Here is a 17,653-nt window from a genome sequence, read left to right as displayed (position 1 = left end):
TAATTTGACTAGTGGGATGTGAGGACGAAGACTATATATAAATTTTAGCTCTAACTCGTAAAAGATAGAGAGAATGTCTTTAATAAATTCTCAACTTTACTTATATCGATCAAAATAATCTGAAAAAAAAAAAGATACAAATTAATACAACACAAACTATTAAAATGAAAAATACTATTCAATACAAAATAACAAAAATAATAACAATACCAAAATTATAATATCATAAATGACCACCAAATCTGTCCATGAGAGAAGTGAAAAACACTTGATTATCAGCTAACAATTCATCTTAATGTGCAGCCTCCAAACTTTCCCATCTAATATTTTTAACACGGAGAACTCCATTACGTAATATTTTTATACTACCAATTTAATAAATCATTTTATTTTATAATAAATAGTGTGATGACATATTAGCTGTACTCTATAAATATGAATAAATCCTCCACTCGTTCTCCTCCCCTTTCTTTTCTGACCGATCACCTCCCTCACACCGTCACCCCTCTTTCCCCATTATTCCAAAACCCTAAACTCCCATTTTCGTAAACCTATTCTTCTCCCTTTTCTTCCAATTCCAACCATTTTCACCCACCCATTTACCCAATTAGTCGATCTGCTCCTTCAATTTCACCAATTTGCCCCAAAAATTCGATCTTTTTCCTCATTTTCACCCATTTTTCGCCGACCCGTTACTCTAAAGGTTCAATTTTACCTTCAATTCCCCCTTAAAAAAATTCGATCTTTCACCATATGGGTACATTCAGGGTTCCATCGGAACCTTCAAAGCCCCAAAATTCATCGTCTTCTCAGCTCACAACCACCACATCAACGTCTCGGATCGATACGATTAATGGGTCTCATGAATTTAAGGTTGAAGGTTACGCTTTGTCGAAAGGTATGGGAATTGGGAAATATGTAACTTCGGAGATTTTCACGGTGGGTGGTCATTCTTGGGCTGTTTACTTTTACCCAGATGGTAAAAGTGCTGAGGATAATGGTACCTATGTTTCACTCTTCATTGCCCTTGCTAGTGATGCTACCGATGTTCGAGCTTTGTTTGAGCTGTCTCTTATGGATCAGAGTGGTAATGAGAGGCATAAGGTGCATACCCACTTTGGTAGGGTGTTGGAGACCGGTCCCTACACGCTCAAATACCGCGGTAGCATGTGGTAATTTTTTTTTCCTTTTAATCCTAGTTAAGTTGATTTTTATTTTTGTTGACATTGGTTGGTTTACCATTACATTAGGTTCATGTCTTCGCGAAGTAAGTGATATGATAAATGACAATTCATTAGTAACAAAGCAGGTTCACGAAAATAGAATCGATATAGGGGATGCTCAAGCCCCAGCTACTTTAGATTGAGGCGTAGTTGAGTTCTGTATTACTATGGATTAGTTAGAGTCCTTGAATTTTTTCATCTGGAAAGTATTTTTATAATTTAATGGATTACATCATGAGTTGTGTTGGTACATTTACATTTTTGAATCATGTGAATTGGGTGTTAATGTGCATAAGCTGAAGTTGAATGTTGAATGGCAAAGGTTGAGGATAAATGGTTTGTAAAATATGGAAGGTTCGAAATTTATAACATTGTGGAGAATCATAAGCTTCCTTTGTTTTACTTATATTTTTGGTGCATAAGGGATCTTTTGGAATTCAGATGTAAACCTTACTCTGGTACACAAAAATGAACGTGGTGCGATGTTTTTTTTAAGGCTCCTCACCTGGTGTCTGGTGCTATTTTATGGCCCGACTAAGCTAGAGTTGCGTCATGAGGTCCCAACAGTGCGTTATTAATGAGATCTCTTTACTTATCAAAAAGTTAGTCAAGTTCTTGTTTTAACATGTAATGACTTTGGTTCTTTACAGTTTTAAGCTCTCTTTTTGATATTTGTACTCTCACTCTGCCCAAGCTTCTTATAACCAAAATGAACTCATGTTTTCAGATCTTACCCTATTTAGCACATTTTGTATATAATTTAGAATATTTTGGGGAAAACACAATGATTCCGTAGTTTGTGATACTGATTTCCAGTTTTTGATGCTTAGAAACTGATTGAGTGGTATTCATGTTTATCATTACAAATTTAAACATTTTTGGGTGCATTGAAGTGAAAAATCAATTGTTGGTGTTTCTAAAAGCTTGAAAACTCACAAATGGATTTTGTGATTTGTGAAATTTTTGACAAATTTATGATTGTGGTTTGTTGGGGATATCATTTGAAGTTGTTAAAATCTGAAGTTATTCGATGAAGATTTGAGCTATTTGATGATGTATTTTAGTTGTTTGGGAGGGAGTTTCATTGGATATTGGGACTACGAAAAATTGGTTTTTCATTTCGGAAACTTTGAAATAACCCTGACTATAGAGGAAATCGGAGATTGTATAGATAGTGATGCACAGATTTGAAGCGAAGGGCAAAACCTGAAAAAGTTATTTTGATTCCTAATAAGCCTTCTCCTAAAGAAATCAAAAAATTCCTCACTTTAGCCCAAGGCAATTGGATACATGGCCCGCGTGTGTCTCCAAAGATCTCTATTGGAGAGATTTCCAAGGGAAGAGGTCTAATAGAGAGTGGGCCCAATTCTATTAGAGTTGGGAGAAGAAGACAATTTAGTGGATATTCGATAGATTCATCTCTAAGAAAGTTGTCCTTCATGTAAAAAACTTCTTTTTTAACCTCTTATGGGTATTCCACTATATGCACCTTTAAGAGTTTTACACAGTATGAGAGAAGGGAAAAAATATACTGTCTCTTCCACTAACGTCTCTCTCTCTCGTCCACTAACGCTCTAGTAACGCTCCTCTTCTCTGATTGGTCGGCCGGCGCCGGCAACAGGTAAGAGTACCCTTTTTTGCCTCTCCCTCGAGCCCTCTCTCTCTCCAGCTCTCCTAAGCTGCTTCTCTTTCTCCTTCCCCCTTCCCCCTCCTTCTTTGCCATCTAGTCACTGTAATCGTCGGCGAGACGGGGATTTACGCCGGCTTGACTCCGGTGATGGCCACCAGAGCGCAGATCTGGTAATGCATAGTAGACGGTGATGGCCACCAGAGCGCAGATCTGGTAATGCATAGTAGAAGATCCAGCGACAGGTACAGTGACAACAGGCGATGCTCCAGTCGCCGTTTTCCAGCGAAGCTATTTTTAGCAATCAACTCCGAAAGCATAATTGATGGTACCATCAGCACGCAGGAGTACCCTGGTGACACCTAAACTTTGATATTTAAATACCGTTACATATATTTATACTTTACTAGTTATTATCTCTACCGTTTTGTTTGTTTTGTGTTGTCTTTTGTGAGTATAGTGTAACTGTCTGCTTTCGATTATTGGTGGATATTTTTTGTGTGGTTCTAGCTGCTAAGCCTGATAGGGTATTTTGTGCGCGCCTTTTGTTTCCCTAATACTTTCCTGTTTTCCTGCTGTTCTATTGTTGCTTTGTTAGGTTGTCTATTGGTTGGGGGGCTTTGTTTGGGCTTTGGTTTGGTTCTTAAGTGGTGGTAGTAGTGATTGATGGTGGAATAGGGGGGTTGGGGGTGATTTTAGGTGGGGTGAAGAGGGGAGGGCAAGGGTGGGTGTGGGTGCTAGTTCGGGTGTCAGGGTTGGTGCGGTGAGGGGTGGTAGAGGTAGGCGCGAGGCGAGAGAAGATATGTTGAGGGTTGGGTCTTGGATTATAAGGACCCTTCAGGGTAAGTCCATAGAGCTGGTGAAAATTCTTAAGAGGAGGAAGATTAATATTGCGTGTGTTCAGGAGACTAAGTGGGTAGAGTCTAAGGCTAGGGATGTGGATGGGTATAAGTTGTGGTACTCAGGAAGCGACAAGCATCGGAATGGAGTGGGGATCTTAGTGGATGAGGAGCTTAGAGAGCAGGTGGTGGAGGTTAAGAGGGTCAGTGATAGGCTGATAATAATTAAGTTGGTCTTTGAGGAGTTTACGTTGCATGTGTGTAGTATTTATGCTCCGCAGGCGGGCTTGAAAGAGGAGGTGAAAGCGAGGTTTTGGGAGGCTTTGGACGAGGTGATGAAAAGCGTGCCTAGTTTGGAGAAATTGTTACAGCGGGGGATTTCAATGGGCATATTGGGGTTTAGCCGGGAGGTTATGACGATGTGCATGGAGGTTTTGCTTTCGGTGATAGAAATGACGAAGGAGCGGCTCTGTTGGACTTTGCGAGGGTTTTGGGTTGGTGGTGGTGCATTCGAGTTTTCTGAAGGAGGATCACCGATTATCTTTCGAAGCGCGATAGCCAAGACTCAGATTGACTTTCTGCCCTTAGAAAGGGGGATGGGGTTTTATGTAAGGACTGTAAAGTCATCTCGATAAGCATCTTTCGACTCGGCACAGGCTTCTAGTGATGGACTTGATTATTACGAAGAGCAAAAAAAAGAGGGCTGGAGGGGGTCGACCTAGAATTAGGTGGAGTGGTTTGACGCCTGTTAGTGGGCGGGAGTTAGAGGAGAAAGTGGCGGGATTGGGGGTGTGGGATTGTAGGGGGGACGTGGATGCTATATGGGATAAGGCTGCCAGTTGCATTACGGAGACTGCTAGAGAAGTGTTGGATGTTTCGAAGGGTTGGGCAGGTCGTCATAAGGGGGACTAATGGTGGAATGAAGAAGTTAAGAAGATAGTGGAGAATAAGAAAAGGGCGTATATTAAGTTGGTGGAAAGTAAAGATGCAGAGGAGAAGCGGGTGACTAGGGAGGCCTACAAAGTAGCAAGAAAGGAAAGCTAAGTTAGTAGTTACTGCTGCTAAGACAGTAGCGTTTGAGAGCTTGTATGTGGGTTTAGAGGAGCAAGGTGGGGAAAAAAGGCTGTTTGGCTTGCTAAGGCTAGGGAGCGAAAGGGTCGGGACCTCGACCAAGTTAAGTGCATTAAGGGGGAGGATGGTAGAGTTTTGGTGGAGGAATGTCCAAATTAAGAAGCGATGGCAGGAGTATTTTCAGAGGCTTTTGAACGAGGAGGGGGACAGAGGCATTGAGTTAGGAGAGCTGGAGCTCTTGGAGGATAGACGTGATTTCGGTTATTGTAGACGTTTTACGATTAAGGAGGTCGGAGAAGCTATTTGCAGAATGCGGAGGGGAAGGGCAACGGGGCCTGATGAGATTCCGGTGGATTTTAGAAGTTTGTAGGTAGGGCAGGTATAAGGTGGTTGACTGATTTGTTTAACATTTTCAAGACGGTGAGAATGCCTAAGGCTTAGAGGTGGAGTATGATGATTCCTTGTATAAAAACAGGGGCGATATTCAGAGTTGCACCAACTATAGGGGTATCAAGCTGTTGAGCTATACTATGAAGATTTAGGAGAGGGTAGTTGAGCGGAGATTGAGGAAGCTCGTGTCTATTTCAGAGACTCAGTTTGGTTTTATGCTTGGTCGTTCGACGATGGAGGCAATCCACCTGGTAAGGAGATTGGTGGAGCAGTATAGGGAAAGCAAGAGTGATTTGCACATGGTGTTCATTGATTTGGAGAAGGCGTATGACAAAGTCCCTAGGGAGGTTCTTTGGAGATGTTTAGAGGCAAGAGGGGTCCCGGTGATGTACATTAGAGCTATTAAGGACATGTATGCTGGAGGGAAGACTCGAGTGCGAACGACGGGGGTGACTCAGAGCATTTTTTAGTCGAGACATGGTTGCATCAGGGTTCGACTCTTAGTTCTTTTTTGTTTGCGTTGGTGTTGGCCGTGTTGACGCGGAGTATTCAAGGGGAGGTACCTTGGTGTATGTTATTTGTGGACGATGTAGTGTTGATTGATGAGACGCAAGGGGGGTGAATGAAAAATTGGAGGTTTGGAGGCAAACTCTTGAATCTAAAGAGTTCAGGTTTAGTAGGTCCAAGACGGAATATATGGAATGCAAGTTTAGTGACTTGAGGCAGGAGGAAGATGTGGTGGTGAGGTTGGATTCCCAGGATGTTTGTAAGAGGGATAGTTTTAAGTATCTTGGGTCTTTGATTCAAGGGAATGGTGAGATAGATGAGGATATCTCTAACCGTATTGGAACAGTTTGAATGAAGTGGAGGCTCGCATCGGGAGTGTTGTGTGATAAGAAGGTCCCAGTTAAGCTTAAAGGTAAATTCTACAAAGTGGCAGTCTGGCCAGCTATGCTCTATGAAGCAGAGTGTTAGCTAGTCAAGAACTCCCACATTCAAAGAATGAAGGTGGAGGAAATGAGAATGTTGCGTTGGATGTGTAGGCTTACTAGAGGGGATAGAGTTAGAAATGAGACACTCCGGGAGAAGGTGGTAGTGGCTTTGGTGGAGGACAAGATGCGGGAAGGAAGGCTGAGATGGTTTGGGCATGTGATGAGGAGGGATACGGATGCTCCAGTTCGTAGGTGTGAGAGGCTAGCGTTGGATGGCTTCAGGAGGAGGAGAGGTAGGCTGAAGAAGTATCGGAGGGAAGTGATTAGACATGATATGGAGCAGCTTTAGCTTAGTGAGGACATGACCCTAGATAGGAAGGTGTGGAGGTCGCGGATAAGGGTAGAAGGATAGGTTGTGTGCGTGGGCTGTAGCTAGTAGTTAGAAGAGCCCTGGTATAGCCAGGTTACTAATCCTAGGACTGTGTCCATAGGTAAGAGCTCGTAGTCAGGAGGATTTGGGTGTGGAGGGTGTCTCTGGCCTGTGAGTGTCTGTTACTACTAGGTGGGTGTCGTTTTTCAGATGCCCTATTTCTTATCTCTTATTGCACATTGCACTTGGTTACCTTATCTCATACTGCTTTGATTTATATTTATGTCTTAATCCTTTTTATGTGATGCCATCCATCTTGCTTCATGTTTCATTACGCTTTTATTTATTATTCCATATCTTGAGCCGGGGGTCTATCGGAAACAACCTCTCTACTTCTTTGGAGGTAGCAGTATGGACTGCGTACACTTTACCCTCCCCAGGCCTCACTTTGTAGGAATACACTGGGTTTGTTGTTGTAGACAGTATAAGAGAAGGCAATTTGTCCCAAATTGAAAATATAAACATCTATATTGTTGATTATGGGGTAGATGAGATTCTGAAAGTTGGGGCATGCTTTGAGAGTGGAAGGATTGTATTGAATTAAAAGTTCAAGGCAGGTCCCTATTAGATCTTGTTATTTTTTATTTGGGCCTTTTGAGTGTGGTCTATGCAGTGTATATTTTTGCTCCTCTTCCCTTCACAGACAATCCACCTTTTTCGTTGAAACATGCCACCTTGGGCATGTCATTAATTAAGGCCACCTTGTATTTCATCGTCCCATACGGCTTCCCAAACTGGACCCCTCCTATTGTAGGCGCAATATTAGGACCAGCCTCTAAATCACATTGTCCTCGAGTCGCCCTTAATGTGGTTTTGTCCTCTTCAAAAGAGCAAAAGTGAGTGTCACTCTTAGGATTATGCATTCTGTTTGGATTAGTATTTATTTGGAAGTGTTCTTTACTTGCATGCACCTGTAAATACCTTATTGCAACTTGAATATTTCATTTGATAGAAAAAGAAAATAAGAAAAAGAAAAATGGATCAACGACATCTTTAACTTTTATTTCAATGATTTTCTTGGTTGAGGGTTGTCCACATGAGTTCATTGAGGTCCTAAGACACGCTTGAGTGATAGTGCTCAACATTTGCTTCATTGCGAGAGTAGAGTGATCGGCTGGTGGTGCAAATAGTCCTACACTCCAACTATGATTGTGATCGATTTACCAAGAGGGGGAATAGGAAAAGAAACTATTGTTTTTCTGGGGAGGAGTTTTGGTTTTGGTTTTGGTTTTTGTTTTTTCTTTTTTTTGGGGTGGGGGGGTGTTTACAATATAAAACAACACTTTTGCTTTGCTGGAAGTAATGCGTGAAAGAACTTTCTTGTTGCAAAACTGTACTTTCTTTTTTGGACTAGCCATATCTATGATAGGGATATGCAGCAAACTCTTTTTATTAGCTTATTGTCATTTTTGGAAAATTTTACTTCTATGGTACATGTACTCTTGTATTACTTTTTCCATCAGTATATGTATTGACCCTTCCAGTTCCATGGTTGCCTTTGTAGGGGCTATAAACGCTTTTTCAGGAGAATATTATTGGAAACATCAGACTATCTTAAAGATGATTGTCTCTTGATCCAGTGTACTGTTGGTGTTGTTAGATCATACAATGAAACACCGAAGACTTTCTCCCTGCCTGTGCCACCGTCAGACATTGGGCTTCATTTTGGGCAGCTCCTTGAGAGTGGAGAGGGAGCTGATATAAAGTTTGAAGTTGAAGGTGAAGTCTTTGCTGCACACAAGTTGGTTCTTGCTGCCCGCTCCCCTGTGCTTCGAGCACAACTCTTTGGTCCATTGAAGGAAGAGAACATACAAAGTATTAAAGTTGAAGAAATACAGGCTCCAGTATTCAAGGTCTGAGATCTTCTCTTTCTTTCGCATGTTTGTTGACCCTTCTGTTGTATTATTCTTTATGAAGGGAAGTATTTTTCCCATTAGAGTATTCTAAGTGTTGTGTGTTCCAATCTAAAAACAAAATAATGCTGGTAAATGCACCTGGCATGGTTGTGCAACGAATAGCTATTATAGTAATACACATGGCATGTCTGTACAATGAATAACTATTATGGTTTTTTTTTGGTTCACAATTTTATGTCTTTTATGCTGATAGATTCACATGTACTTGATTGTTTCCACTTCCCTTCCTGAACAACGTTTGTTGCTATCGCTACAATATGCTGGGGTTATATTTTTTTGAGATAATTATTATTATTACTTTTTCAGATAAATATGCAGGGTTTACATTTTTTATCAGCAGATTTTGGAGATTGTATTTCCACAACCTTTTAATCTGCTATCCTAGTGAAACTATGTATAAGCATTTGATTTGTGTTGTATGTTACTCCTATCTCATTTTTACGTGGATACTTTCATTTGTCAGTGTCCCTAAAAGAAGATACCGTCGTATATTTAGAAACTATTTAACTTTGAACTTTCCATTTACCCTTTTTGATGTGATTTTATGGCTTTGAAACGTAGACCACAAGTTTTAGAAGTCTGTTTTCCGTCTTGCTCTTTGTTCCAGTTTAAGTGACTATTTTCTTTTTTGTCTGTTCTTAAAATACTTCTGAATTTGGAAACAATTAAGTTTACACTTCCATTTTATCCTTGATGAAAAATTTTCTATAATGACCACACAAATGTTCAAGTTTAGGACCACAAGTTTCAAAAGTTGGCCGCACAAATGCTACGCATGTTTTAGACTACTAGTTTCAAAACTCTTCATTTCTTTCGTGAATTCCGTGCTGATTCAAACAATGTCACATAAATTGGAACGGATGGACTAATTTCACATAAAATGGGATGGAGGGAGTAATATTGGTGCTGAAATTTGGAGTTGGCTTAACAATAGTTAGGCACTTGAAAAAATATATCAACAAGGCATTAAAGTGTTCTGTATACTGCTACTCCCAATAATGTTACTAGATTCCAAAGAAAAATGCTGCTACTCCCAACGAAAATAGCCATCAACAGTGGGGTATATGGTTTTTGCATGCATTATTCTGGGACCATAATAGTTATTGGATGTTAGATCTGTGCCATTCTACTCCTTAAAAAGTACTGGTGAAGGTTTTTGTACCCTTTTAGTGGACGCTTACCATCATAACTCATGAAATTGTTTGGGAAGTTGCGCAAGTTAACAGACAAATGATGATGCATATCAGGGTAACTATGGGTCTATTCTACGTGCAAGTATGTCATTAATTTTTTGCAGTTCATAGGATGTGCTTCATGTATGTAGGGTTCAGGGGGGGAGAAAGTTAACTTTACCAAGACATGTTGGAATCCAATTAGTCTTAGTCTTGTTTACTAAGATAAGTTGGAATCGTACGATTATTTGTAGTCTTATAGCCGTGCTTATGCTCATCCGGGTTTATGTAATGGGCGTTGGGTTGAATTTTCAGAAACTAGTATATTGTTAGCCATAGTAGTCAGAAGCAGAAAGCGCCAACCTCAATCACGGGTTTAAGTTCAAAGTGAATTAAAATGTGGTTGTCCAACCACAAAAAGGTGATAAAGGAATAATAACAAATACATGTAATGCAAGGAAAAGGAACTAATAGGCACAACAATACTATTAGGACTAAAGAATTGAAATATGTCCAATTAAGAGAAATCGATGCCGTAAAATCGTGTCAGTTAAGTTAGAAACAATTTAAATTTCTGATTTAGGTAAGATGTTCTTTTTTCTTTTTGGAGCTAGTTTTCTAATCTCTTAATCACTAAATATTTGTTTATATAGTTTCTTCACAATTAACATATTGATTTGCCAATTATATCTATTGTCTAGAACCGCTATGATGTGCCGTAGAACCTTAGTGCTGCTATTGTCAAATATGATCAGCAACTGATGATACGCTTATTTGCTGATCATATTTGCTGTTTTGTACTGCTAGATTCAAGATATATGACTCCTAGGCAATGAGGCACATGCCTACGAAGCACCCTCCCTGACCTTTTCTGAGCTTCAAGGCTTAAGCGTGCCACCTTTAAATGAGCTTGACAGTGCTGCTTCGCGCCTATATCCTATAATGCCAACTAAGTGAGGCAAAGCGCATAACCTGGTTTTATTGCACTTTGAGGCTTAAGGTGCATCTAATGAGCCTTTGACACAACTACAGTTATCTTTAATAAACTGAAAGAACAGGAGCTGACCCCCTCTCTCATATTTTCTATTTATTCTCACGAAATTACATGTAAAGCAGGTAATGGCTCCCTAAAATCTGGAAAGAGTGTGAGAGATAGAGAGAGGTCCATTTTGCTGTTCCTTACTAGCAGCAGTAAGGTTAGAACCACAAATTGTTGGAGCCAGTGGGGAACATTGTGTTATTTATTATATGGGCTTCTCAAACTCACGTTGAGCATACACATTAGGACCCTAACTTGAATGCCTCAAGCTCTCTTTAGTTCTCAGACCAGAAAATATTACATATCTTTTAGATTAACATAATTTGAGACCAAAGAAGGGAGGCTGGCCAAATGAAATCAAGCTCAAGTGTTTTAATTGTACACATCGAGCTCAAGACTGGTTAATCTTAGTGGTATTTGAGACTATCTTGGCTTGCTATACTGGAGTTGAGCTCAAACATCAGAATATTGGTTGTCTCCTGTTATATTCCCTCGTGATTTTTATGTTGGCTATGGCACTTTTGGCTCTAGTTTTTTGGCTATGCAAAGTATCTCCATATTGTTTTTCCTCTTTAGAGTTCATCAGGCTAATGACTTTTTTCTGTTTATGCTTTGCTATGCCTTACGTTATATTACTATCTTTATGCATTCAGATATCTCTGCAGATTTTTTCATCAAGTAGCTCTTGCTCTTTCTTACACTTATATTTCTAGGTTCGATCATAGTGAACTTGGCATCTGTGATTTTTGGTTTTATAAAAAGGAAAAAAGAATTTTGGCATCTGATAGAATTTTTCTTCTTTTTTTTTGGTTCTCTTTTCAGGCGTTGCTCCACTTCATCTATTGGGATGCCCTCCCTGATTTACAAGAGCTTGTGGGTCTCGATACAAAATGGGCAGTTGCTTTAATGGCTCAGCATCTGCTTGCTGCAGCTGATCAGTATGGTCTTGAGAGATTGAGAGCACTTTGTGAGGCTAAACTTTGCGAGGATGTTACAATCAATACTGTTGCTACAACTTTAGCATTGGCAGATCAGCATCATTGTGTCCAACTGAAATCTGTGTGCCTTAAGTTCATTGCGATGCCTGAAAATTTGAAAGGTGACATACTGGACGCCTATTAATTGGAAAAATACTCTTTTATCAATTTCATAATTGAACGACCATTTAATCACTGGAAGTACTTTGAGGAGAACATTGATTTCTTTGTGACCTCTTCATTTTGGCTTGATGTGAAAGGTTTGTTTCAGCTTGGTTGTTGTATGAATGATCTTGCTTGTTCTGACCACATTTTTGTCATCCACCAAGCAAAATATTTTCAATATTTTCCTCTACTGAGAATTGTACTCATCTATTGGTGATCTTGTGCTTGCTAATATCTCTTAATTTTCAGACTAGTTTCGTTTTAGCTTGCAGTATCGTCATTTTTTTCATTTTTCTGCAGCTGGACCTTGAAATTATACTGTGGAAAAAGTGAATTTTTTTTTGAATGGGCTGTCAGAAGTTCTTTTTCCTGGTTGGACCCTTTGGTGTGAAAATCTTGTTTACACTGCTGTCAACACAAACTTTTGGCTAGATGTTATCTGTCTGCACTTCAGCTTTTTGTCCTGTTGAATGATCATAGAACCTGTTAGTTGAATCTGACTCTTTTTCTTTAATTTGTTATCAGCTGTGATGCAATCGGAGGGATTTGATCACTTGAAGGAGAGTTGCCCTTCGGTCATCACGGAATTGCTGAAGTATGTTGCTGGGATGAATGAACATTCAATCATCTCTTATGTACATGGTGGGCACATTCTAGATGGCACTGATGTGAATGGAAGAAGAGTGAAGCAAAGGATATATTAAGTGCAAGCCACATATTTGATGCTGTGTGGCAATTTATAATGAAATTGCCATCATTTTTTAGCAGTTCCTATTGGTAAAGTATTAGTTCTATTTCCAAAGTGCATATAGTCCAGGAATGCTTTTGTCGATCACTCATGTTCTGTTTCTGAGCAAAATGACCTTTAACCTAGGCTGGATGAGGAGAAGGAGTGTGCCTACAATATGTGTAGTAGGTGCTCAAATAATTCTCATTTTAGGTGTCTCAAAAGTCATGGTTGGTCCAAACACCAGTCGATTCTGCTGTAGCGTGATTTCTTTCTTTCCCTTTGTATACTGAAGATTTTAATCTTGTCAAGTTAAAGCCTATTTGGCTAACTGGTCTGATTTTTCGCGTCATGTCTTGGTTCTCATGTATTATGATTGATAATAGTGTTCTGGTTTTCATTTTTGTCACCTGTATGTTACCTTCTCTTTGTGCTCTCCTACTAATTCTATCACCTTCAGTTTCTTAAGAGTTTAAAGCCCTACACTTGTTTCTAAGGGTACTGAGGGCGGGCTCTTGTGGTTATTCTATAAGGAGCCCTTTTGTACAAGGGATGGGATAAGTAGAGATATTCCATCGATTGGATATCCCATAGAATTATGTTATGCCACCTTCAATATGAGATGGTACTTCCATCATTTCAGTATAAATGATGAGATACAATAGTCGTATAGCAAATATGGAATTAAGTTAATTTCAAAGTTTATTTATTTCATGTACCAAGCGACCTTTGACATCCTTGTGATTGGCTTTTCTCTTGAAGGGAGTATGGTCTCTCTATTTATAGAAATTAGGAAAAGGGTGGCTCTTCCCGTACCATTCCTTGATTCTGCTGTTATAGCTTGACTAACTTGCTTCGAAAGCTGTCATGTAAGAAACCAAAGAGGATTGCTAACAAGGGGAAGAAAGAAAGCTCCTAGCGTCAAAGTGATGCTCCTAGGTTGATCACCAAATTAAAGCACTCAATTTTATCGTCTTTCAAGAGTTTTAGTTTTTATGGTCAATTGAATTTGCTTAGTTAGCTATCGTGGTCCGTTTTCTGATACATCTATAAACGTCTAGAAAAACAATATTTCAAAATCAAAATCAATAATTCCTTAAAAGTTCACTCAGTTCTTTATTTGATCCTCTTAAAATGGGTCGACCATACAAGAGATGCTATCAATGAGGTTTAACTAGAAAAAATTAGGTTGATTCTTTAATTTTTAACATTTTAAATAGGAAAAAATTCAGAAATAGCAAATTTAAGTTCATAATTAGGCATTTTATAATAACAGTTTTATAATTATCAATAACTTGTATATATGTATTTTATGCACATTAAAAGACATACAAAGACAATTAATTACCTTATTTTTAGTTTAAAAAGATAAGAATTTCAGCTTTCTTAGATGATGTTTATCCAATTAATTAAAAATTAATTGAAGATTATCTATAATCTATATCTATATCCAATTTTTTGTTCGTAAGCAGCGTTTGTTACTGAGTCTCTAACGTAACTTTTTAATTTAATTTTTAGGTTCAGATTTCCTTTTCTATTACATTGGTTATATCTATCAAGAACAACAAAACAACTTTTTATGTTTGAAGTAACTTTCGTTATTGAATCTTCAACATAATTTTGTAATTTTTAGATTTTAGATTTTCTTTTTTATTACATTAGGTTTGTTTATCATTATCTTTATTATGAATGTTTATATATTATATCCGCTACATCATACTAATTATAGAAATTAGATATATAATCATATTTATTTGTTCATTTATAAAAATCTTAAAAATTAACTGCTTTAACGGACACTTAAAAGTTCATTTTCTTGGTTAGACAAAAAGTATTAAATTTTCTCAGATTAGATAAACGTTTGATTCAAAAGTATAAAAATATGTGTGTTTTTACCTTTCCCCCTTAAAGTATATATCATTAATTAATCTTTAATATTTATATTAATTACACCTTACTAATTTTGTTAGATTGTAAGATTTGATATGGTAAATTTGTGAATGAACTGAATATTAATTATCTTATTGTTCTCAACTTATTTTAAAAGTGTCAAAATTTCAATAGATATATATATATCTATTGAAGAGTTATGTAATATCTCTACATTATTGACAAAAAATTAGAGTGAAAGGATAATAATGCACAAAATTGATTAAATTATTTTTATATATAATTTTATTAATTAATGCGAGATATATGTACAAAACACGTACACTATGTTCGTATTTTCAAATTTTGGCTATTATCAAGAAATTAAAATTACTTTGATCCTTATCTTGCAAGAGTTCTGGAATTGACAGAAGGGCTTTAATTAAGTAGTCGTTGTTAAACACAACACGTGTGTTTTGGAATGGAACAGATTCTGATTCGTAAGTTTTTTTTTAAAATTTTATCTTTTGTTAGGACACTATTAATTGATTTAGATTCATGATATTTATTTATTTCGGATTGAATGTTGTGTTAGTTGTTAAAAAGAGGAATTTAAAAAAAAATTACTTGTGTTATTGTCAAATCTTTGTTTTTGGTATAATATTAGATTTTTTTATTTGAATTTATGTGGCATAGTTAAAAATTTTAAAATTAAAATTTCTAGATTCTGTTTGAAAAGTCGTCTGATAATTAGAATTAGTATAATTAATAGGTTAGTAATTACACAACCGGGTAATTATCATGACATGTTTGTTTGTCACAATGTAATTACAAGAGTACTGTTTGATTGTACAAGTCTAATTATATGGTCATATTAAATTTTTAAATAAAATTTAATTATCAAAAGCAAAAATTTTATATTAGACAAGTAAGAGCCTTTATAAATGATATTAAATTAAATAGAGATAATACACAGTTACCCCCCTGAACTATATTAAAAAAGGCGACACACCTCAACTTAAAGGGGATTCTATTACCCCTGAACTAATTAAAAGTGTAATTTTGACACCCTTAGTTCCTACGTGGCACATACGTGGCACAAAATACTGAAGTGTCCATATAGGCACACGTGTGTGCCATGTATGTGCCACGTAGGCACTAAGGGTGTCAAAATTACATTTTTAATTAGTTCAGGGGCAATAAGACCCCCTTTAAGTTGAGGTGTGTCATAGCCTTTTTGGGTATAGTTCAGGAGGATAATTGGCTATTTTCTCAATTAAATATTTAATCTATCTATCTATATCTATAATGTATGTATAATGTATAATATATTAGAAATGTGAAGGACCTTAAAAATATTGTTTGAACTTTTTGCCCTTCATTAAAAGTATTTGCTTTAGACAAAATCGTCTTTTCATTTTTTTTTTTTTTTAATATTTAAGAGTTGAGAAATAATTAAATATATTTATGGTAAAACCTTTTCTTATTAGAAGTCGTCGGAATTAATAAAACCTTTCCTTATTAGTAGTCATGAGAATTCAATAAATTGAAAAATAATTAAATATGCTAATGATAAAACTTTTTCTTATTAAAAGTCATCAGAATTAATAAAATCTTTCCTTATTAGAAGTCATCAGAATTAAGGAAGAAGTGATCAGAATAAAACAATAATTTGAACTCAATGTACTAATCTAATGTTCGTATTTAGTACTAACCAATTATTCTATGTGGGATATAGGTTTTTTGATTTTTTAATTAAGGAAAAAATTATATAATGTAAAGTGTTAATTGGTTTTATAATTCTAAATATTAAGATTTTCTTAATTATAGAAACATTTTAAGTATGACAAACTGAAGATTTCTATTCGATGATGATAAAATTATTTGAGGTGGTGTTTTCTTTTCTCTATTAACATCGTCTTTTCACTATTTTTTAATATTTAAGAGTTGAGAATTAATTAAATATATTTATGGTAAAATATGTGCTTACACTAAAATATATATTTACGTTTACATTAATATATTAAAGTGTGAAGAATCTTTGAAAAATGATATAAACTTTTATACTTCATTAAAAATCTCCGCAATAAATAAAATTATTTAATTTTAAATAATCAAACGTTACACGTACGAGGCACGTGAGATTAGTATATTTTAATTGGTATATATTTTTCAAATTAGTATATTTTAATTAAATTAATCATAAAAATTAAAAGTGCATGATTTTTAAGAATATCATGAAATACATATTTGACAAAAAAAATAATATTGTAAATATAAGGGAAAAACATTAAAAAAAAATCCTAAACTTGACCGCTTAACTTACCTTTAAACACTTTAACATTGTGAACAATTATTTACACCCTAAACAACTTTCAAATGAATTAATATCACCCTCTAATACTGACAGTCATAAAAATTAAATAAAAGCGTGTAATTTTTTATTTAAAATGGTCTCACTAATATTATATTTAAATATAATTAAAAAAGAAAAAAGAAAAACACCATGTCACCCTTTCTCTTCAACCCCTGGCCCCTTTCTTCACCTTCAAACCTTCAAGTTCATAGAGGAAAAACAAAAGAATTTGCCTTCAAACTTTAAGAAACTCATGTTAATTAGTTCAATTGAAAAACTTTGTTGCTTTAGACAAACTCACTAAAATAAAGGGCAATTATAAAGTCGGCCCTTTTATGAAACTTGTCACCATCGCAAAGCTGTCAAAAAGAAATCCATCATCGTCGCCATAATCGGAGTTGGTTGTGCAAAGGCAAAAGCAGTGACCCCAAAGAGGAAGAAAGTCGTAGTGAAGAAATCCTAAGTAGTAGCAGAGATACTAGCAACGAAAGTGAAGAAGCGGTGATTGCTCCAATGAAATCAAAGAAAACTCTGATGGAAAAATTTGTAGTTGTTGAAGTGAAGAAAACTCCGGTAAAGAAAATTGTCAAGAGCACAAAAACTATGACAGTTTCGGCTAAGAAAACAAAGAAATTAGTTGAATTTCGGTGTTATTAAAATCTTTCGAATTGTTTTACATTGTGAAGTCTCTACTATTCTTTCAAGGGGTAAGGCGAGGGGTAGGCGGGGGGTGGGGTGGATTTTATTTTTTTAAATTTATTAAATAGTATACACTTTAATGGGCACCTTTTTTAAAGTAGTTATTGACGTGGCCTTAACGTGTCAACACCATGAAGCGCATGTAATGCACTTTCTACAATGAGACCGGTATTATACAATTAAGGCCGTATTTAATTCACTTGAAAGTTGTTTAGGGGGGT

General features: G+C 36.5%; 1 protein-coding gene across 1 annotated transcript; it reads left to right on the top strand.

The window, feature by feature from the left end:
- The first annotated feature begins 266 nt into the window (after window positions 1–266).
- Window positions 267–12,923, top strand: LOC107841513 (BTB/POZ and MATH domain-containing protein 2). The gene is made up of 4 exons (XM_016685415.2): window positions 267–1,172; window positions 8,017–8,365; window positions 11,462–11,738; window positions 12,307–12,923. Exons 1-4 carry the CDS (start codon window positions 754–756, stop codon window positions 12,483–12,485), a joined length of 1,224 nt encoding a protein of 407 aa, XP_016540901.2. The 5' UTR covers window positions 267–753; the 3' UTR covers window positions 12,486–12,923.
- Window positions 12,924–17,653: the final 4,730 nt, after the last annotated feature.

The sequence above is a fragment of the Capsicum annuum genome, chromosome 1 (genome assembly GCF_002878395.1).
Source record: "Capsicum annuum cultivar UCD-10X-F1 chromosome 1, UCD10Xv1.1, whole genome shotgun sequence".
Lineage (NCBI taxonomy): Eukaryota > Viridiplantae > Streptophyta > Magnoliopsida > Solanales > Solanaceae > Capsicum > Capsicum annuum.
Note: the sequence above shows the minus strand (reverse complement) of the source record. Positions and strands in the feature narration are given on the sequence as shown.